Source organism: Lepus europaeus, chromosome 9, assembly GCF_033115175.1.
Source record: "Lepus europaeus isolate LE1 chromosome 9, mLepTim1.pri, whole genome shotgun sequence".
NCBI classification, from domain to species: Eukaryota; Metazoa; Chordata; class Mammalia; order Lagomorpha; family Leporidae; genus Lepus; species Lepus europaeus.
Window position 1 is genome coordinate 71,131,077 of NC_084835.1, and position 19,760 is coordinate 71,150,836.

The 19,760-nt window shown below is 48.7% G+C and overlaps 1 protein-coding gene across 10 annotated transcripts in view; it reads right to left on the bottom strand.

Annotated features, from left to right (window-relative positions):
• TMEM241 (transmembrane protein 241) overlaps nt 1-19,760 on the bottom strand; it is a 125,473-nt gene that overhangs the window by 53,168 nt on the left and 52,545 nt on the right. For all 10 annotated transcript variants that reach the window (XM_062201466.1, XM_062201461.1, XM_062201467.1 and 7 more), the window contains 4 exons: nt 17,816-17,864; nt 17,023-17,068; nt 15,952-15,987; nt 10,482-10,516 (listed from right to left, as the gene is read on the bottom strand). In XM_062201466.1, coding sequence (XP_062057450.1) covers nt 10,482-10,516; nt 15,952-15,987; nt 17,023-17,068; nt 17,816-17,864 — 166 coding nt within the window. The remainder of the gene's footprint in view (nt 1-10,481; nt 10,517-15,951; nt 15,988-17,022; nt 17,069-17,815; nt 17,865-19,760) is intronic.

The window sequence follows — 19,760 nt, forward strand, 5'->3', positions numbered from 1 at the left end:
TTGAACTTGGTCACAAACAAGAAGTCAGGAGATTAAAAAAGCAGACAGCCTTCCAAAAATGTCCCAAGGAAAGGAATTAAGCATTTCCACAGCAGATAGCTTAATCCTTCCGAATCTGGAATCTCTCTGACTCTGGCAGGCTCAGGGCTGTTCCTCTGTTCTGAGTGGAGGAGGAAGCCAGCCGTCCCTAAATACCGGCAGCGTATTAGGTGGGCAGCGTAACAGGTGGGCAGTGCGTCCTTTACCACCACAGCCGTCAGTCGGCTGTTCCAGCACAGGAGGTACAGTGGGCTTCCCTACTTCCTCAGAGACCTAAAGGATCTCAAGTGAGTCATGCATCCGTTGGGAGGGAAAGTTCTCGATTCTATTTCTCGGGAGTGTTGCTTCTCATTGTGACTCTCATTTATGTTTGGCTGGCGTTATTTTCCGAGCAGGGGTTAGGGGTGGGGGAGAAATAAGTTCATGCATTTAACAAAAGGGAGAGAGTTTCTTGGGATTTGGTTTCCATTGCAGCCCAGCAAGAGGTTAAGAGTTCCTGTTCTCAGGGCAGGCATTTGGTGCAGCAGTTAAAGACAACACTGGGGTCGCTTGCATTCCATCCTAGACTGCCTGGGGTCGAGTCTCATCTCAACTCCTGACTCCAGCTTCCTGCTACTGCCCACCCTCGGAGGCAGCAGATGATGGCTCCAGTGGTTGGGTCCCTGCCACTCATATGGGAGACCCAGATTAAGTTCCCAGACTCTGGCTTTTGGTTGGCCCAGCCCTGGCTGTTGAAGGCATTTGGGGAGTGAACTAGTGGATGGATGTCTCTTTGTCTCTATGCCTTTCAAATAATTTTTTTATTATCTTACAGTTCCTGTCTTTCGGCCCCGATTCCACTGAACAGCTCTACTGTCCCCTGGGAATGTTTGTGGGTGGCAGGGACTTGCAAACCACAGCAGCAGGCTCAGACTTGTGGAGCACGAGAAGCCTGGATGTGCCCTGAAGCCCCTTTCCCTGAAGAAGTGACAGCCGAGGTAATCCTGGGGACCCTGGACCTCAGGAGCAGCCCAAGTCCCTTGCCCAGGCTGGTGGAGGGGACGTCCAGCAGCCTTTTTTCTGTTGCTTGGCAGCTGTTGGTTCTTGGCCCTTGTCAAATTTCCTTCCCAGTACAGTCAGTGTGAGAATGAGGAAAGGCAGAGAGGCGATCAACTAACCCCAGGACCTCAGAGCCCTCGGCTAGCTCATCTCAGCACCCGCCGTGCATCTACAACACTCCCAGGGTGGACTAGATCCATGGGGCACCGGCTACTTTTACAGCTCGGCCCAGGCTTCAGTGAGGGTCTAAGGTATAGAGGAATGCTCAGAGGTAGACCAGGAAGGAAGAAAATAAAGGGAAAAATCACAGGCCTAGGGAACTTGCCAGCTAGAAAACAGGCACTCAGTCCCAAACCTGATCTCTTGAGACAGAGAATGGAGACGGAAACGGCGTGTCCCATCCTTGAGCCATTTCTACAATCTTCACACATTTCTCCCACAGCACTTAGTGGACTTCATGCCTGTCCCTCCTTCTAGAATAATCCAATCCCTGGGAGCGGGGCTCTCTCTTACTCATCCCTGTGTCCATCCCCGACATAGACCAAGCACCACTAAAATGAGAGTCTTGGAAAGACCTAAACACTTCTCACTTTCCCTGGACAGAATGTTCCAAATAGGGCTGCATGGTCTTTGATTCCAGGTTGACTCAAAGCGCTCTGATGCCTTCCACTTGTCTTCTCTTTCACTCAAACAGAGAGGGTGCACAGCAACCTTGAACTTAGCAAAGCACATGATGAACACACCCGAAGGAAGTGTAATGAGCAGTCGGCCAGGTCTAACTCATGAGGATTCAACCGAGAAGCCTAAAAAAGCCAGCACTTGTGTACCATCCCAGTGCGGAAAAGCACAGTTTAGGCCCAACCTGAGTGGCTAGGACTAGTGTTTTGTGGCAGTAGCATGAAGCTTATGCAACAAAGCCTGAGTTGAGCCTTCACTGCTCTTCCACTGTTAAAATTCTGCTGCTGTGAGGAAGAGAGAAAATCTCACTTCTCTGCCAATTACAGAGCATGCAATTGCCACAATGAGAGTGTGGCACGATCTTACCGCACTCGAGACTAATTGAGATTTGGACATGAAGGAGATGTCCTCTTGCCCTACGTTAGCACTCAGAACTGGCAGAGAACTGGGAGGTCAGTTCCAAGGTGTCCTCAGTGCTCTGGGCTCGCACAGGTGCAACAGACACACCAGGTGACAAGGTCATTTCGGAGTCAGATTCCTGTGGGTCCCCCTGCTCCTCTGGTTCCTTAAAATACTCTCCTCCTCCCCTACCTCCAAATCTTGTATATCACAGCCCCCGTACAGATATGGAGACTTCTCCTCTCTGCTGCTTGCAACAGTCCAAGGGGAAAGGCAGGGCTCTTCTCAACCAGGTCCCATGGTTCTTGGAGCCTCTATGTGAATCACGAGATCGAAAGGCTGGAGAGGAAGGAAGGTGGATTCCACCTGCCAAGAAGCAAGCCCAGCAGCAGGGCCTGTACTGGGACATGGAGACCTGTCTCCCTGGTCCCTACCACTGCTGTCCAGCATACCCCAAAGGTGCATCTACAAGAAAACCCAACCTCTGGTCACTCACGGGTGTGTGAGGAGGGAAATCCCAGTGAGAACTCCTATCTAGAGACCATGACTCACCCACTAGACCATCTCAGCTAAGACTCACGATATCACACGTCAGGGAACACTGGGAGCAACCAGAATTCTCACACAGTGCTGGGCACAAGTGTACAGAGGTACAAACACTTGGGAGCACTGGTTCTCTCTTAGGGAGATAGAAATATATCTACTCTAAAACCCAGTGCTCCTACTCCTAGGTGTTCATCCAAGAACATGAACACGTAAGTCCACAGAGAGCCTTGAATAAGAATGCTCAAGGCAGCTTTGGTCGCTGGTAACAGCTACAGACAGGAGCAATCCAGATGAAAGCAGCAGGTGGCTGCATAAACGAAAAGTAGCTCATTCAACCGAACACCAGTCACCAACAAAAGGGAGCAAACCTGTGATACACACAATATGTCTGAATCTCTAAAGCAAGAGCCAGACATAAAACAGTACTCACTATAGACTCCACTTACATGAGGCTGTAGAATAGACAGAGCTAATCTCTGGTAACAGAAATGAAGTCAGTGATAGCAAGTATGCTAAGGGAGAGGGAAAGACCGAGAAGTGGCAGGAGCAAACTCTCTGTAGGAACAGAAATGTTCCACATTTCAACAGGGGTGTGAGTTACTTAAGTGTGTTACTTGCCAAAATGCATCAAGCTGTACATTTAAGATATGTGATTTTCATATATAAAAATGAATTTCAATTTTAAAATGTTTTTAAAGTAATACCAAATAATTAGACAAAGTAGCAACAGAAGGGGAAAGAAGAAACCAAAAGGAACCAAGAGTGGCTTTAAAATGTCAGAAAATATTCACCAATCCATCCTCAAAAAGCCTATACCTATGAATCCTGACTCTCACTGTCTTCACTAAAACAGGAGAGAATCAGGAAAATGGAACTCAGGCTCCGCAGCGGAGATTCTAGATGGATAGTGTAGTGAGCAAACTAGAAAGAACCAATGGGTCCAACCAGAAGGCAAGCAAACTGGCAGGAACAGAAACACCCAATAAGACTAGGCTTTCAATAGTTCTGGAGGAGAGAGATCTTTCTCACTGTTCTGTTTGCTGAGCCTTTGTAATCAACTGAAAACTACTAGGAGCAAACAGCTGCAGGACCCATCAGAGTGGGGCAATCAACCAACAGGTCTTCTAGATTTTGCACTTCTATTGCCTTGAACACCAAATTCTGATTTAATGTCTACTGCCTTTGTTATCTGCTCTAACAAACAGATAAAAGCACTATTCCTGAGTGCTCTCTGAAGCTTACAGGTGCTGGGGGCAGGGCACTGTTTCCATAGACCATGACTGTACATGCTGGCCCTGAGGTGATGCCACCTCAGCTGCCAGTGAAAGGTGATCAAAACCTGCACTGGGAGGCCAGAGTTGTGGTGCAATGAGTCAGCCACAGCCTGCAACTCTGGATCCCATTTGAACACCAGTCCAAGACCCAGGTGGTCTATTTCTGATCAAGTTCCCTGTTTATGTGCCTGGGAAAGCAGTGGAAGATGGTCCAAGTGCTGTGTCCCTGCCACCCACGTGGGAGACCTAGAAGAAATGTCAAGCTGGCCGGCACCGCGGCTCACTAGGCTAATCCTCCGCCTGTGGCACTGGCACCCCAGGTTCTAGTCCGGGTTGGGGTGCCGGATTCTGTCCCGGTTGCTCCTCTTTCAGTCCAGCTCTCTGCTGTGGCCCGGGAGTGAAGTGGAGGATGGCCCAAGTGCTTGGGCCCTGCACCCGCATGGGAGACCCGGAGGAAGCACCTGGCTCCTGGCTTCAGATCGGCACAGTGTGCCAGCCGTGGCAGCCATTTGGGGGATGAACCAACGGAAGGAAGACCTTTCTTTCTCTTTCTCACTGTCTAACTCTTCCTGTCATTAAAAAACAAAAGAAAAGAAAAAGAAATGTCAAGCTGGCCCATCCCCAGCCTCTGAGGCCATTTGGGGAGTGAACCAGAAGATGGAAGCGCTCTTGCGCGTGCGCTCTCTCTCTCTCTCTCTCCCTCTCTGTAACTCTGCCTTTCAAGTAAATAAATAAGCCTTTAGGGGGAAAAACACCCGCACAGGCTCTTCTTGCTACCAAAGCTTTATGTCCATGGCATTCCAGTGACAGGAATTGAAAGGAGAAGTTTCCCCTCAACACACACACATCTCTAAGGCACCTTGATGCACAGTTTCTGAAAGTTCCAAGAAAGCAATAAACATGGCCCAGGTTATCACACACAGAACTCCTTTGTAAGCAGAACATGCCTTTCCATAACTTCAGACACATGGCAGTAGGTGTGGTCCTAGGGTGTCTCCATGTGTTCCCACAAGTTAGCTGTTGGACTTTGCACTGGTGTGCATGGAAGGGTTGGAGACCTCCAATCTGTACATAACCCCATTCCCATCTTCCCCAGGGCCTTTACAGGAGTGCTGTTGCAATGGCTACCAAGGCCTGCTGGACTCCCAAGCCCTAGAGCTTTGGAGCATCTTCTCACTGGGGAACTTCAGCTACTTACAATAAGGGAGGCCAAAGCCACCTGTGCCACTGACATGAGAGGCAAAGCCAGCGTCACTGGCCCAGAAAAAGTCCTCAGAGGCCCACCTTTCTATCCCTGGCCTCTTCAGTGACACCACCTCAGCTGGCAGGAAACCGAAACAGATCAGAGTTGCAGAGAGGACTCCTTCCAGAGAAGTGCACCAAGGGCCTCTCTGAGGAATCTACAGGCTCTGCAGCTCCCTGGGCTGCCCAGCACCGACCCATCCTTCTTGACCATTTATCCTGCAGGTGAAGGAAGGAGGAGGGGTTGGGGGAGCATCGGATGTCAATTCTTTTTATTATTATTTTATCTGAGAGACAGAGAGACACAAGGCAAGAGCTCTCATCCACTGGTTCATTCCCCAAATGTCTGCAATGGCCAAGGCTGTGCCAGGGCAAAAGCCAGGAGCCAGGAATCAATCCAAGTCTTCCACATAGGTGGCAGGGACCCAATTACTTGAGCCATGACCGCTGCCTCCTAGGGTCTGTGTTAGCAGGAAGCTGGAACTGGGAGCTGTAGCTGGGACTTGAGCCCATGCATTTCAATAGGGAACATGAGCATCTTAACCAGTGTCTTAACTGCCAGGCCAAATGCCTACCCTTTTCAAGATATAATTTGAAGGGAAATTAATCCTGGCAAGTATCCTGTTCCGGCATAAGTAAGCTCCAAACAGGTTCTCAAATCAGAGCCATTTCTTTTCTTTTTCCTCCCCGAACATTTTCTTACTGAGATTAAAATCTGCATACTATACAATTCACCCATTTAAAGTGTACACTTCAGTGGTTTTCTTTTCTTTTATTTCTTTTTATTTATTTATTTATTTATTGACAGGCAGAGTGGACAGTGAGAGAGAGAGAGACAGAGAGAAAGGTCTTCCTTTGCCGTTGGTTCACCCTCCAATGGCCACTGCGGCCGGCACGCTGTGGCCAGTGCACCGTGCTGATCCGAAGCCAGGAGCCAGGTGCTTCTCCTGGTCTCCCATGGGGTGCAGGGCCCAAACACTTGGGCCATCCTCCTCTGCACTCCCGGGCCACAGCAGAGAGCTGGCCTGGAAGAGGGGCAACTGGGACAGAATCCGGCGCCCTAACCGGGACTAGAACCCAGTGTGCTGGCGCTGCTAGGCGGAGGATTAGCCTGTTGAGCCACGGCGCCGGCCCACTTCAGTGGTTTTCAACATATTCACAGAACTATGCAATGAGCACCATTATCTAATTCTAGAACACTTTCATTATCTCAAAAAGAAACTGAGGCCTATTTTAAATCACCCTTTTGCCCAGGCCATTGTACAATCTTAGGCTGCTGACCACTTTGTGTTACCAGAGAATATACTTAGTGCCCAAGGTATTTTTGCATTGACCCAAAAGTTTAGCAACAATTCCAAGTAAAATGCTGGCCACTGGCCAAGACATATATACTACCAGCAGCCGCCTTGCCTCAGAAGTCAGTAAACAAAACACCTCTGAGCCCAAGAAAAGCTCCAGAAAGAAACCCAGAATTGCCACACACACGTATTCACTAGGTCAGAAGATTTTATTATATGGTCTGAAAAAGCAAACCCTGGCTGCAGGGTCAGACAGCTGAACTTCAGGCTCTGCCTGTTTCCCACCTGCTCTGTCCTCTGAGACACAGCAGTAGACGCCTCTGGCCTTGAACTTCCTCACTCATAGAATTCAGTGGCACCCAGGATGAGTGTAACAGACAGACAGAAAAACCTCTTAGCTGAAAGACCAAGAGATTTCTTTAGGCGGAAAGTCCCTAGGAACAATGCAGGAAGTAAACAAATACATAAACCAAGGAGAACCAGTGGACAGAACTTTCCAAAGGCCTTTAACAAAAGCGCATTTCAGAGTGGGATGGCAATTACAGGCTCTTAAATACCTGCGTGGTGACAAGCGCCAGGCTACGTGCAGGAGTGACAAGAGGCACAGCCTGACGGCAAGTGTCTGGGGCCAACAGCTTGGCTTTGCAGCCGTTCTTCTATTCAAAAGGACAGGCTTTCAAGAATGGCGTGGTCTGGCTCTTGACCTCATAGAAGACTTTAACTCTGAAGTCCCAGGTTGTTGGCACTGAGAGGTGGAAACCTGCTTATGTGGTGGAGGTCCTGAGGTCACTGAGGGTGTACCCTCAGGAAGGATTTCTCACCAGAGGCTCGTATGAAAGCCTGGGTTAGACACGGCCTCACCACGTGTGATCCTCTGTAAGGTTCCACCATTGCCATCCACCACCCTCTTGGAGGCCAAACCAACTGGGCCACTTGATCTTGGACTCAAAATGGTGAGTCAAAATCAACACTTTTCCTTCATAAAATTAGGCTGCCTCAGGTATTTTGTTATAGTGACAAAACACTGACTAATCCAGATAGTAGAGAATCCATTCAATAGTCAACCTTAAGAGCTTTCAGATGTCACCAGGCTATGGGATTGGGCAGGCAACAGTTAGTGGGCTTCAGTGTGATCAAGTGAAGAGCAATGCATTAACAAAAAGTGACTGAGATCACTGTGTGGCACAGCAGGTTAAGCCACGGCTTGCAACACTGGCACCCCATATTAGAGTGCTGGTTCAAGTCCTGGCTGCTCAGCTTCCAATCCAGCTTCAAGCTAATGCCCCTGGGAAGGCAGCAAAAGATGGTCTGAGTACTTCAGTCCCTGCCACCCATGTGGGAGACTATGATGGAATTCCTGGTTTCTGATCTCAACATGGCCCAGCTCTGACTGTTGAGAACATTTGAGAAGAGAACCAGCAGATAGATGACACCTCTCTCTCTCTCTCTCTCTTTCTGCCTTTCAAATAAATAAATAAAATCTAAATAACAACAAAAAATAATGATTCAAATTATGAGACATGCCATATAGAAGTGGAAGCATTATTTCTAAGTTTCTAAGGATATCTGCTCAAATAATCTGAAGCAACCAAAAACACCAAGAGAGAGATGTCATTGTTTGGAGCACAGGATGAGAGCTGGAAGGTGCTTCAGAAAGAACCCAGCCCACCTTCCTCATCTGTAGATGACAAAACTGAGACCCTGAAGGTTTGGGCATGCTTGGAGCCTAACAAGTAGTCAGCAGATGTTAGTCCTTTAATAATGTTATTCTTTTTTTGTTGTTGTTGTTAAGATTTTATTTATTTATTTGAGAGGCAGAGTTACAGACAGTGAGAGGGAGAGACAGAGAGAAAGGTCCTCCCTCCGTTGGTTCACTCCCCAAATGGCTGCAACAGCTGGAGCTGCGCTGATCCGAAGCCAGGAACCAGGTGCCCCCCCTCCAGTCTCCCTCGTGGGTGCAGGGGCCCAAGGACTTGGGCCATCCTCCACTGCCTTCCCAGGCCACAGCAGAGAGCTGGATGGGAAGAGGAACAGCTGGGACTAGAACTGGCGCCCATATGGGATGCCGGCACTGCAGGCGAGGATTAACCTACTGCACCACGGCGCTGGCCCCCAAGAATGTCATTCTTAAAAGTCTTAAGGTCACTGGGTAAGGAGCTCCAGTGTTCTGAGTCAGTGATCTCCCACTGCATTCAGCACACCACAGGGAGCATGACCACTGAAATGTGCCTTTTCAGCCATGCTGCAGTGAGGTACTACTGCTTCGTCCCTGACTTCCGCAATGGTTTGAGTGTGGTTGGTCCCCATCAAAACCCCATGTTCAAACCCAATCCTCACGGTATGAAGATGGTGGAAATTGAACCCAAGTGTGATATTTATAAGTGGGGTCTCTGGGAGGTGATTAGGTGATTAGACAAGGTCACTGAATCCTGGTAGTTTTGTACAAAGAGGGAAAGAGACCAGAACAGGCACAAAAGATATGTGGGTTCCCTGCCTCTCGCCATGTGACACCTTGGGCCACCTCAGGACTCTGCCCATGCGAAAGCCATCATTAGATGCAGCCCCTCAACCTTGGATCAGACCCATAAGCAAAGATAAGCCTCCTTTTTTAAAACTTATCCAATCTGTGATATTGGGTTACTAACAACAGACAAAGAACTAATACAACTTTAAAGCCTTTCAAAGCAAAAAGGCGTCATGGAAGACAGTCTTGTGGGTAATTTTGAATCTGAAAAGCAACTACAAAGTGAGTGAGGCAACAAGGGGAGAATAAGTGTTCTTTTTTAAAAATAACATTTATTTATTTATTTGTAATTATTTGAAAGGCAGAGAAATAGAGAGACACAGAGAGAAAGCTCCCACCCCCTGGTTCACTGGTTCACTCCCCCAATGAATGCCGCAATCGCTGGGATGGGCCGGGACAAAGCTGGAAATCTGGAACCCATTCCAGATCTCCTACTGGGTGGCAGGGACCCAAGTACTGCGCCATCACCTGCTGCCTCTCAGAGTGTACATTAGCAAGAACCTGGAATCAGGAAAAGAGCTGGTAGACAAACCTGGCACTCCACGATGGGATGTGGGCATCCCAAGCAGTAGATTTTTGTAAAGACTAAAGGCTGGGCCAAATGCCTGCTACAAGTTTTTAAAGTTGGTTTCTTTAATCTGTGATTATGAAAGTTAGATGGTGGCATGGTGGCATATGATAATAATTTATAAAATGATGTCAGCAAGAAGTAGGGTAAATTTAAACTTTGCCACCAAATCTTTTTTTTTTTTTTTTTTTTTTTTTTTGACAGGCAGAGTGGATAGTGAGAGAGAGACAGAGAGGAAGGTCTTCCTTTTTGCCGCTGGTTCACCCTCCAATGGCCGCCGTGGCCGGCGCATTGCGCTGATCCAAAGCCAGGAGCCAGGTGCTTTTTCCTGGTCTCCCATGCGGGTGCAGGGCCCAAGGACTTGGGCCATCCTCCACTGCCTTCCCGGGCCATAGCAGAGAGCTGGCCTGGACGAGGGGCAACCGGGATAGAATCCGGTGCCCCGACCAGGACTAGAACCTGGTGTGCCAGCACCGCAAGGCGGAGGATTAGCCTATTAAGCCACAGCGCCGGCCTGCCACCAAATCTTTTAACACTACAACTGAAGAACGATTCTGGATGCATGGAGAAGGAATTTTAGAAGAGGCAAAAGAAGCACTAATCTACTCAGCAGGGCACAGCCCTGAGTATCAGAGGCCACAGAGATGAGCAAGCAGATGACCAAATTCAAGAGGGGATAAGAAGAAACTCCTGGCAATAAATCTGTTGTGGGTCATTAAGAGCAGGATCAAATATGTAGGCCATTCCTTTCTTCTCAGTTTGCCATTCAGGAAAGCAATTCTGATGAACTGTCTCTCAGAGAGATAGCCAGGGTCAGTGCACTGGGCTGAACAGGCAATACGAAACACACAGAATGACTGCTCAGGCAGACTTACCTGTTGGGGGAGACGCAAATGCCAACAGCACCACACTGAAAAAGACATAGCACAGGAGTTAAGAAAGCTTCTGTGTCACAAAAAAACAACCAAATCTGCTACCCATTCTCCTTGGAAACAGCTGAATGAACCTAAAACCAAATTGTCTACACTGATGGTTACCATTCTGCTGAAATCCAACAACTATGAGACTCTCAGAGTTTCCAAGATGTTTGCCAAGATGATCAAATCCACTCTTGGGGCAGACAGAATCCTTGGTCCCCTACAGGGCTGGCTGGGTCACTTTTCTTGGCCTTGGCTTACCCTAATTCTACTCATTCTCACGTAATTTCCCAAGAGTATTTGTAAGTTAAATAAAGCAAACTCCAGGTCACAAGTAGGCTGCAATGTAAAAGTGGGCTGCTTCATGGGAGCTAAGAATATTATTTCACAAAATTAATTGTGAAGAAGAGAGTTAAATTCCCATCAGTCTAGCCCACAAATCAAGCATCTACCTACCACGTGGCTGACCATCACCTGGGCTACTTGGGCTACTTCTCAGCAGGTGCCAAAGTGGGGGAGGGGGGATGGGTAGAGGGAGAAGGAGGTTCCTTGGATGAAAGTGGTATTCCACCCAGCACCCTCCCCTCTCCCTTTCTGGAAACCTCTTTCTTCTCCCAGTGCCCCTCTACCATGCATATGGGCTATCCAAAGCTCACTGTGAAAGGCCATCCCCTCCCCACCCCACCCCACCTGCTGCTTTCTGCACTCTTTTTTTTTTTTAATTTAATTTTTTTTGACAGGCAGAGTGGACAGTGAGAGAGACAGACAGAGAGAAAGATCTTCCTTTTGCCGTTGGTTCACCGTCCAAAGGCCGCTGCGGCCCGCGCATCGCGCTGATCCGAAGCCAGGAGCCAGGTGCTTCCTCCTGGTCTCCCATGCGGGTGCAGGGCCCAAGCACTTGGGCCATCTTCCACTGCACTCCCTGGCCACAGCAGAGAGCTGGCCTGGAAGAGGGGCCACTGAGACAGAATCCAGCGCCCCAACCGGGACTAGAACCTGGGGTGCTGGCACCACAGGCGGAGGATTAGCCTAGTGAGCCGCGGCGCCGGCCCTGCACTCTTTTCAATCATAGATCCATGCCATCCAGAAGGCTGATCTAGCCAGAGGTCAGGAATAAGATTTGCTACTTAGGGCCGGCGCCGTGGCTCAACAGGCTAATCCTCCGCCTTGCGGCGCCGGCACACCGGGTTCTAGTCCCGGTCGGGGCACCGACCCTGTCCCGGTTGCCCCTCTTCCAGGCCAGCTCTCTGCTGTGGCCAGGGAGTGCAGTGGAGGACAGCCCAAGTGTTTGGGCTCTGCACCCCATGGGAGACCAGGAGAAGCACCTGGCTCCTGCCATCGGAACAGCGCGGTGCGCCGGCCGCAACGCGCTACCGCGGCGGCCATTGGAGGGTAAACCAACGGCAAAAGGAAGACCTTTCTCTCTGTCTCTCTCTCACTGTCCACTCTGCCTGTCAAAAATAAAAATAAATAAATAAATAAATAAATAAATAAGATTTGCTACTTAAATATAGGAGAGGTTTCGCTTTTTTTTTTTTTTTTTTTTAAGTGCCAAGGACCTACATCGGGAATAGCACAGCACAGTGACATGAATCAGAATCTCTGAGGGTAGGGTGCAGACAGTTGTTCTGTGTGGAAATTTCATGTGTGAGAACACAACATGGACTCTTCAATGGGTGGTGGCATTGGGTACCATGAAGACAGTCGTGAGTGGGTAAGTCACTGTCCACCCAGCACCGCCCTGCTCCTGGGGTTATCTCCCTGGCCCACTGCTACTTTTCTCAGGCTCTTCCTTGCCTCGCTCCCAAGGCACAAGGTCTCCGACGGCCCTCGGAGGGGTGTGGACAGAGGTTGGGAGGAGGGTCAGGAGAAAGATGATAGAGAAGAGCCCCATGTCCGGCGCTCAGAAGCTGTAGGGTTTACACGCAGCTCGAAAATAAAATACACACACTCACATGAGACTGAGGATTTTGCAATGACTACTCCTTGGCACGGGCTTTGCGTCTTTGCTATCTTGTCTCTCTCTGAAAAGCACATGCCGTGTGCAGATTCCATTACTTTATCTCCCTGGATTCCCCTTTCAGCAGCAAAAGTTAGTCTCCCTACATCAGGACATGAGGGGGTGTCTTTCCATCCCAAAATATCTCCCAGAGCCTGTCATCATATCCCAAATCCCATCATCAGAATCACTCCAAACAGTGACCCCAAAGTAAAATACTAGGGGGTAGAAATCAGAAGAAATAATTAAAGAACGAGTTCTCCAGTCCCTGTCTGAATCTCACAAACAGCCATGTGTTGCTTAACGACAGGATACAGTCTGAGAAAACTGTTGTTAAGAATCTGTGCAGACATTGCAGAGTGTATTACACGAACGGAGGTCGTCATGGCATCACGAGAGGACCGGAGACACCATTATGGGCGCAGTGCCATAGAGGCGGTCCACTGTGGATGAAAGCACTGCTACCCACCCCAGCACTGTGCAGCTTTAAACCTCTCCTAAACCCTGCGCTGTGGCTCCTTGGAGACAAGAACCAGACAGCATTTTTATCTGGATTCCAAGTGCCCAGCAGTGGCAGACACACATACATCACCTCTTGGGGTATCTGTGATGGGACCATGTGTGAAGAGAAATACACCTCAAAGCACCCCATAGTTGTCAGATTATAATCTACAGGTAAACTCTGTTGAGGAAAGTATACTAATATAAGGGTATTTTTAAAAGTTTATGGAAACTGAATTTAAGAAAAAAATGTACTTGGTATAAAATCATTGAAATCTACACATAGTTTTTTCATAATACGCATTTTTCCAGGGATTTTTTGAAGACCCCTATTATGAACAGATTTTGAATTTTCTGCACCAAAATAAACTTAATTTCTTTTTTAAAAAATAACTTTATTAGAGAGAGAGAGAAAGCAAGGGGGAAGCAGACAGGCAGGCAGAGAAACCTCCCATCTGCTGGGAACCAGAAACCCATTCCAGTTCTTTCATTTGAGTGGTACAGACCCAACCACCTGGGCCGTCAACACCTATTGCCATCAGGGTGCTTATCAGTAAGAAGCTGGACAGAGAGTGCAGCTGGGACTCAAACTCATGCACTCCACCATGGAATGCCTATTTCCCTTGACACACACACAGTCTCATCTGCCAACTGAGCGGGTGCAGCATGAACGGGTAACAGACGTGATGGTGACATTCTAGTTAACAGACTGGGAGAGACTGGAGTTTGCCTGAGAATAAAGACTGATGGCTCTATAACTACATCCCAATAGCTACTCCTTATAGGCCACCTAATTCCCAAAGTGCAGACCAAAACCATACCCGTGTTTAGAAATTCCACTTCTTCTCAGGCCCATATATGATCTTCCCTTTTCCTCTTAACCTTCATCCCTTCCCCCTGCCTTGTACCCTACACCTTCATCTATATTAGAAACATTTAAAAATCAGGGTTTGGGGGTGGCATAATGGTGCCTGGGGTTGGGCCGCTGCTTGGGATACCTGCACCCCATGTCAGAGTGCCAATTAGAATATGGCTGCTCTGCTTCTGATCCAGCTCCCTACTGGTGCCTCTGGGAAGCAGCAGGTGATGGCCCAAGTACTTGAGTTCCTGCCACCCACATAGAAGACTTGGATGGAGTATGGAGTTCCTGGCTCCAGGCTTCAACCTGGCCCAGGCCTAGCTATTACAGCTATTTGGGAAGTGAACCAGCTAATGAAGGGTTCCTATCTACCTGTTTCTCTGTCTCTCTGTCTCTCTCTCTCTCTCTCTCTCTATCTCCCCTATCTCTTTCTTTCCCCCTCCTGCCTTTCAAATACATAAATCTTTCTTTAAAAAGGGTCAGGAAGCAAATACACCCTGACTGGAACAGGGTATGCCCGAGGTAAAGAATCCAACTGTTTTCCTCTCACATAATATTCAGAGTTTAAACCAATTCTTTGCCCTGGCTGGCTGTACGGGCTCCAGGCTGGCACACATAGGGACAACCCAGAAATCGTGTGAATTACAGGACCCTGGAGGCTGATTCTCTCTGCAACCAGTCAGTGCCAATGGGAGCTCCGATGGTGGCCCTCATTCTGATTCAAATATTTCATCACTTGCATTGGAAGAAATTACCTGGAAATGGGGTTGTGGCATTACCAAGATGTGCCTGGGCCTCTACTGGGAGGCTGGAGCACCAGGCTTACAGGCAATAAATATCCCCACACCACCTGGGAAGCTGGGCTGGAGGGGAGAGGGCAGAATTCCCTGTGGGAAACAGTGGGGAGCATGTTCTCTTATTTCTAACTTGGTTCAGTGTCAAGGAGACATTTAAAACACCAAGAGACGTCCACATCTCCAGAAGAGCATCTTGAAAGGTAACTGGTGCGTGTGGGCAGAGTGGAACTAATGACTGCTTTCAGCTGAGTACAAGAGTGGCCCACAGCCATGCTCCATGTTTGGGGTGGACCTTGTTTTCCAAAAGGCACTTTAGGCAATATTAAGATATTTGTGAGCTTCATCTGCATATAGAGAATTCAGCTCACACTGAGCATTCATGCCAAGTAACTTCCTCCAGAGGTCAACAAGACCAAGCCTTGGGGGAAGCTCATCTCTGCCCTCGGGTACCAGGCCACCCTGGGCTCCCAGCACCAAGCCTCATTTTGCTTTCAATCAGGTCCCTGTGGCACACAGCAGGAAACTCCTAAAATCCAACAAGCTCCAGGCTGTGCTCCACTTGGGGCAAGGGTGCAAAGCAAAGTCCACTCATCTTATTTAAAAGTTGTAAACAAAGCCTCAAATGTGGTCCTTAAAAATATACTTTCAAAACAAACTTTAAATCTAGAATCCTTGCAGTCCCCAGAGCTTCATGTCAGAAATTGGCAGCACAGGGCAGCCTCCGGCTCCCTGCCCCAAGGTGCCCACTTCGCTTTCCACCCAGGCTCCTTCTGAGCCCCAAGAGCTTCACACACATGTGTGGGGACACCTCAGCCTACAAGGCCATCTACACTCTGTCCTCTACCAGTCTCTTTGGACTCCCCTTGGACCTAGGAATGAATTGGGAGAGCAGACCTAGAGAGACCTGGAATGACGCTCGTGGCCACTTGGGTTGGGTTTCTAAGGTACAGTCTAGAAGCGAGGGTGAGGGTGTGGGCCCTGGGAGGAACTTCCCCTTAGCTCAGAGATGCTATGTCCCTGGTGGGAGAAGTGGGACCCTCTGGAATTCAGGGCTGGACAGAGGTCCCTCTTTGTCTGATCTAAGGGCGAGACTACCATTTAGTTTCTTCGATGCTGGCCATCTCATAAATTATTCAACTTGGTTTGATATCTGATAGGTATATTGGCACAGAATTCCTTAATCAAGCCATTATTGAAACATAAAAATCTATTAGCTCTAGAAGGATATGAATTATTTCTTAAAATCATATTTTTATTAAATTATAATTTTACCTGAATATATAATTTAAGTACTGCTGGTCAATGTCACTAAGGAATAAGAGAGGAAAAAAAGAGAAAACATGAAATAATGGAAGTATTTTACATACATAAAATTGTCACTATTCTCTATCAATAAATTCTATCTCATGTCACTCACTACTATTGTTGAATTATTGATAAACAGAGGAAGAACACTTTATACCCAAAATCTGGACCAGGCTCACAGTTGATTTTTTAGGAAGCTTTTATTTAATAAATATAATTTTCATAGGTACAACTTTTGGATTATAGCAGTTCTTCCCCCCATAACTGCCCTGCCACCCCCACTCCCATCCCACCTCCTACTCCCTCTCCCATCCCATTTTTCATTGATTCATTTTGAATTATCTTTATATACAGAAGATCAACTCTATACTAAGTAAAGATTTCAACCGTTTTCACCCACACAAAGTATAAAGTACTGTTTGAAGATTAATTTTACCGTTAATTCTCATAGTACAACACATTAAGGACAGAGGTCCTACATGGGGAGCAAGTACACAGTGACTCTTGTTGTTGATTTAACCTATTTATGATGTCAGTAATCACCCAAGGCTTTTGTCATGAGCTGCCAAGGCTATGGAAGCCTCTTGAGCCCACAAACTCCGACATTATTTAGACAAGGCCATAGTCAAAGTGGAAGTTCTCTCCTCCCTTCAGAGAAAGGTACCTCCTTCTTTGATGGCCCCTTCTCCACAGAGATCTTTGTGTAGGTTTTGGCTTTCCATGCCTGAAATGCTCTCCTGGGCTTTTTAGCCAGATCCGAATGCCTTAAGGGCTGATTCAGAGTCAGGCACACTGTTAAAACAGGTGTCCTAGTTTAGTGCGTCACACACACTGTCACCTGTCCCTGTGTGTATTTTCTCACTTGCAAAGAAGTGGCGACTGCCTCAGGCCACTGGACTGGCTTGGGCAGCCACATATAACAAATGAAAACACAGGGTGCGCCTACAACCCTGCCTCGCAGCGTCTCTGGCTGGAGGAAAACTCTCCTGACACGGCCCTTCCTTTAACCAAACGCAAACTCCCCAGAGACGGGTTTACCTTAGGGCACTGGGTTTCCGGGACTGCCGCACCGTTTGATAGGCCCCTGAAAAGGAAGTGATGCAGTCACTAGGCTCGCTGTCTGCCAAGGAGCTTCCTGCGCGTCCAGGGAAGCCCAACACCCCCATGGGGAAGGGCCCCTTTCCGCCAGCTGGCAGAAGAAGTGGGCGGAGCCTCCAGAATAATGTGTGTCAGTCATTCGGGTGGCCCGGGGAGCTGGGCAGGGAAGGCTCCGTGGGCACCACAGGCCCAGCTGACAGGAAGGTTGCCTTTCCCTCACACGACATCCATCAGAAAGAAACGCCCGGATTTCCAAACACTGTCCAGTGTGTACACACAGCGGGCCACTGTTTCCTCCCGCAAAGACTGACAAGAAACCCTGAACATGGGATTTGAAGTACAATCAGATGGCCCTTCCATTTCACCAACTCTGTGTGTGTGTGTGTGTGTGTGATGCTACTGAACGGACTTTTGATAGGAACTTCTGGCTGGCCTGCCCCCATTTTTAGGGGAGAGAACCCAAACCAACCGGCATTCCAAGCGGCAGACCGGAGCAAGCAAAACTTGAGCCAGAGTCAGTTCATGTTTGTCACAGAAAAAGAGGAAACCAGACTGGTAATAAAAACATTTGAGAAAACTCATGTTTAAAAAAAAAAATCCTGAAAATGCCCGTTAAATTTGAACCTTGACACCTTGGATTTAATTTTCCCTATTTGTCCTGGGTCACTAAAAAGTGAATATACAATAAGGTCTAAATAATACAGAGTGAAGCAAACATTGTTTTAACACTTACCAACACAGAGTAAGTGAATTACAGCCCAGAAATATCCATCTGGATCAAACTGTAAGACAGGATTTAAAAGAGAAAACAATGGCTCTCTGTACAGACGACAGAACTCTCAGTCATCACCACACTGGGCTAAGCAAAGGCTCCCCAGCCGGCCCAGCGGCCCACATCTCCTCACGGAGCCTGTCGGCCTGCAGCACCTCACTCCCCACACGCCGTCAGACTGGGTTCAGTTCCCAGCTCAGGACACCCAAGGACCTCTCCGACAAGCCCCTCTCCCAGCCCCTCCCGCTGCATCTCAGCTCCCACCCCTGGAGAACAGGGATGACTTACCTTTCCCAAGCACCAGTGCCCCCCCCCAACAGCTCAGCCGAGGGACCCCTCCTCTGCTTCCCTTCCTTGTCATTCTCCACGCGACTCACCAGCGCCTGGCACACACCAGTTTCTTCACTCTCTGATCATCCGTCTCTATCTCCACCCTCCCTCTATGGTGAGCTCTGGCGGGCAGGGATTAGAACAGGGGTAGGCACAGAGGGAGGTGCTCACTAACACTGAACCCTGCAGTACTCTAGGGCTTTGTTTGCTCTGTCTGCTTTCTTCTCCTGGCTAACTCCTCCCTTTTCCTCCACATTTAGGTGCCCTGCAGCAAGTGGAGAAAGATCTGGGTTGGATTCCAAAATCCCCACTCCTTTGTTAGCTGGTGCTCTCTCGGGCCCCATTATTTTCTAGCTATGAAATGGAGATAAATAACAATCCCGACCCTTACAGAAGTGCCTTGAGATTTTCAATAAAACACGACACAGAACACAGCGGCACAGAACCTGGCCCACGGTAGGCTCCCAATAACCGTCAGCTGCTCCTACTTGCCGACTCTCCGACTCTTCCGAGGGGCCCTGGCCCCTAAACCAAAGACACTGTTGACTCCTGTTCCCCTCCCCCTCGCTCTGCCCAGATTCTGACTGCTGCCTAGACAAAGACGGATCTTTGTGTCCCCAGAGCCTGGCTTAGTGCCTAACACTTAGAGGGGACTTAATAATGCTGGGGAGGAAAAGCAGGGAGTGGGGACCGGCACTGTGGCATAGTGGATAAAGCCATGCCCTGCAATGTCAGTATCCCATATGGGCACCGGTTCAAAGTCCTGGCTGCTCCACTTGGATCCAGCTCCCTGCTAATGTGCCTAGGAAAGGAGTAGAAGATGACCCAAGTACTTGAACCCCTGCCCCTACATGAGAGACCCGGATGAGGCTCCTGGCTCCAGATTGGCCCAGCTGTGCCCATTGTGGTCATTTGGGGAGTGAACCAGCAGATGGAACATCTCTCTCTCTCTCTCCCTCTCCCTTCTCTCTGTTCCTCTGCCTTTCAAAATAAATCGTAAAAAACAAAGGAGGGGGGGAGTGAAAAAGAAAGGAAAGAAACCTAGCAACGAGATGACTCCTCCAGGGGTGGGGTCCTCAGAGCCTCATAAGGAAAACCCAGGAGCAACTATTTGGCACAGCAGTTAAGATGCCCACGTTCCAGGACAGAGCAGCCAGGGTTCAAGTCTCAGCTCCACTCCGGATCCCCGTTTCCTGCCAACGCTCACCCTGAGAGGCAGCAGGTGGTGGTGGTTCAAGGAGTTGGGCCCTGCCACCTGCTTGGGACAGCTGGATTGAGTTCCAGGTTAGTGGTTTCAGCCTGGCCCAGCCCTAAATATTGTGGGCATTTCGAGCGTGGACCAGCAGACAGGAGATCTACACCCCCACTCCCACTATTAAATAAATAAATAAATAAACAAACAAATAAATAAGTTAAAAATCAAAGGAATCCCAGCTTCAGCAGAGGATAACGAAGTGAAAACCCCTCCACAGAAGAGGAGGCCATTGGGAGGAGAGGAAACATCAGCTTTGCCTCCATGCCCAAGGCTGGAGTTGCTGTGGGACTGGTTTGCAGGTCAGCAGTCACGCACCAAGGG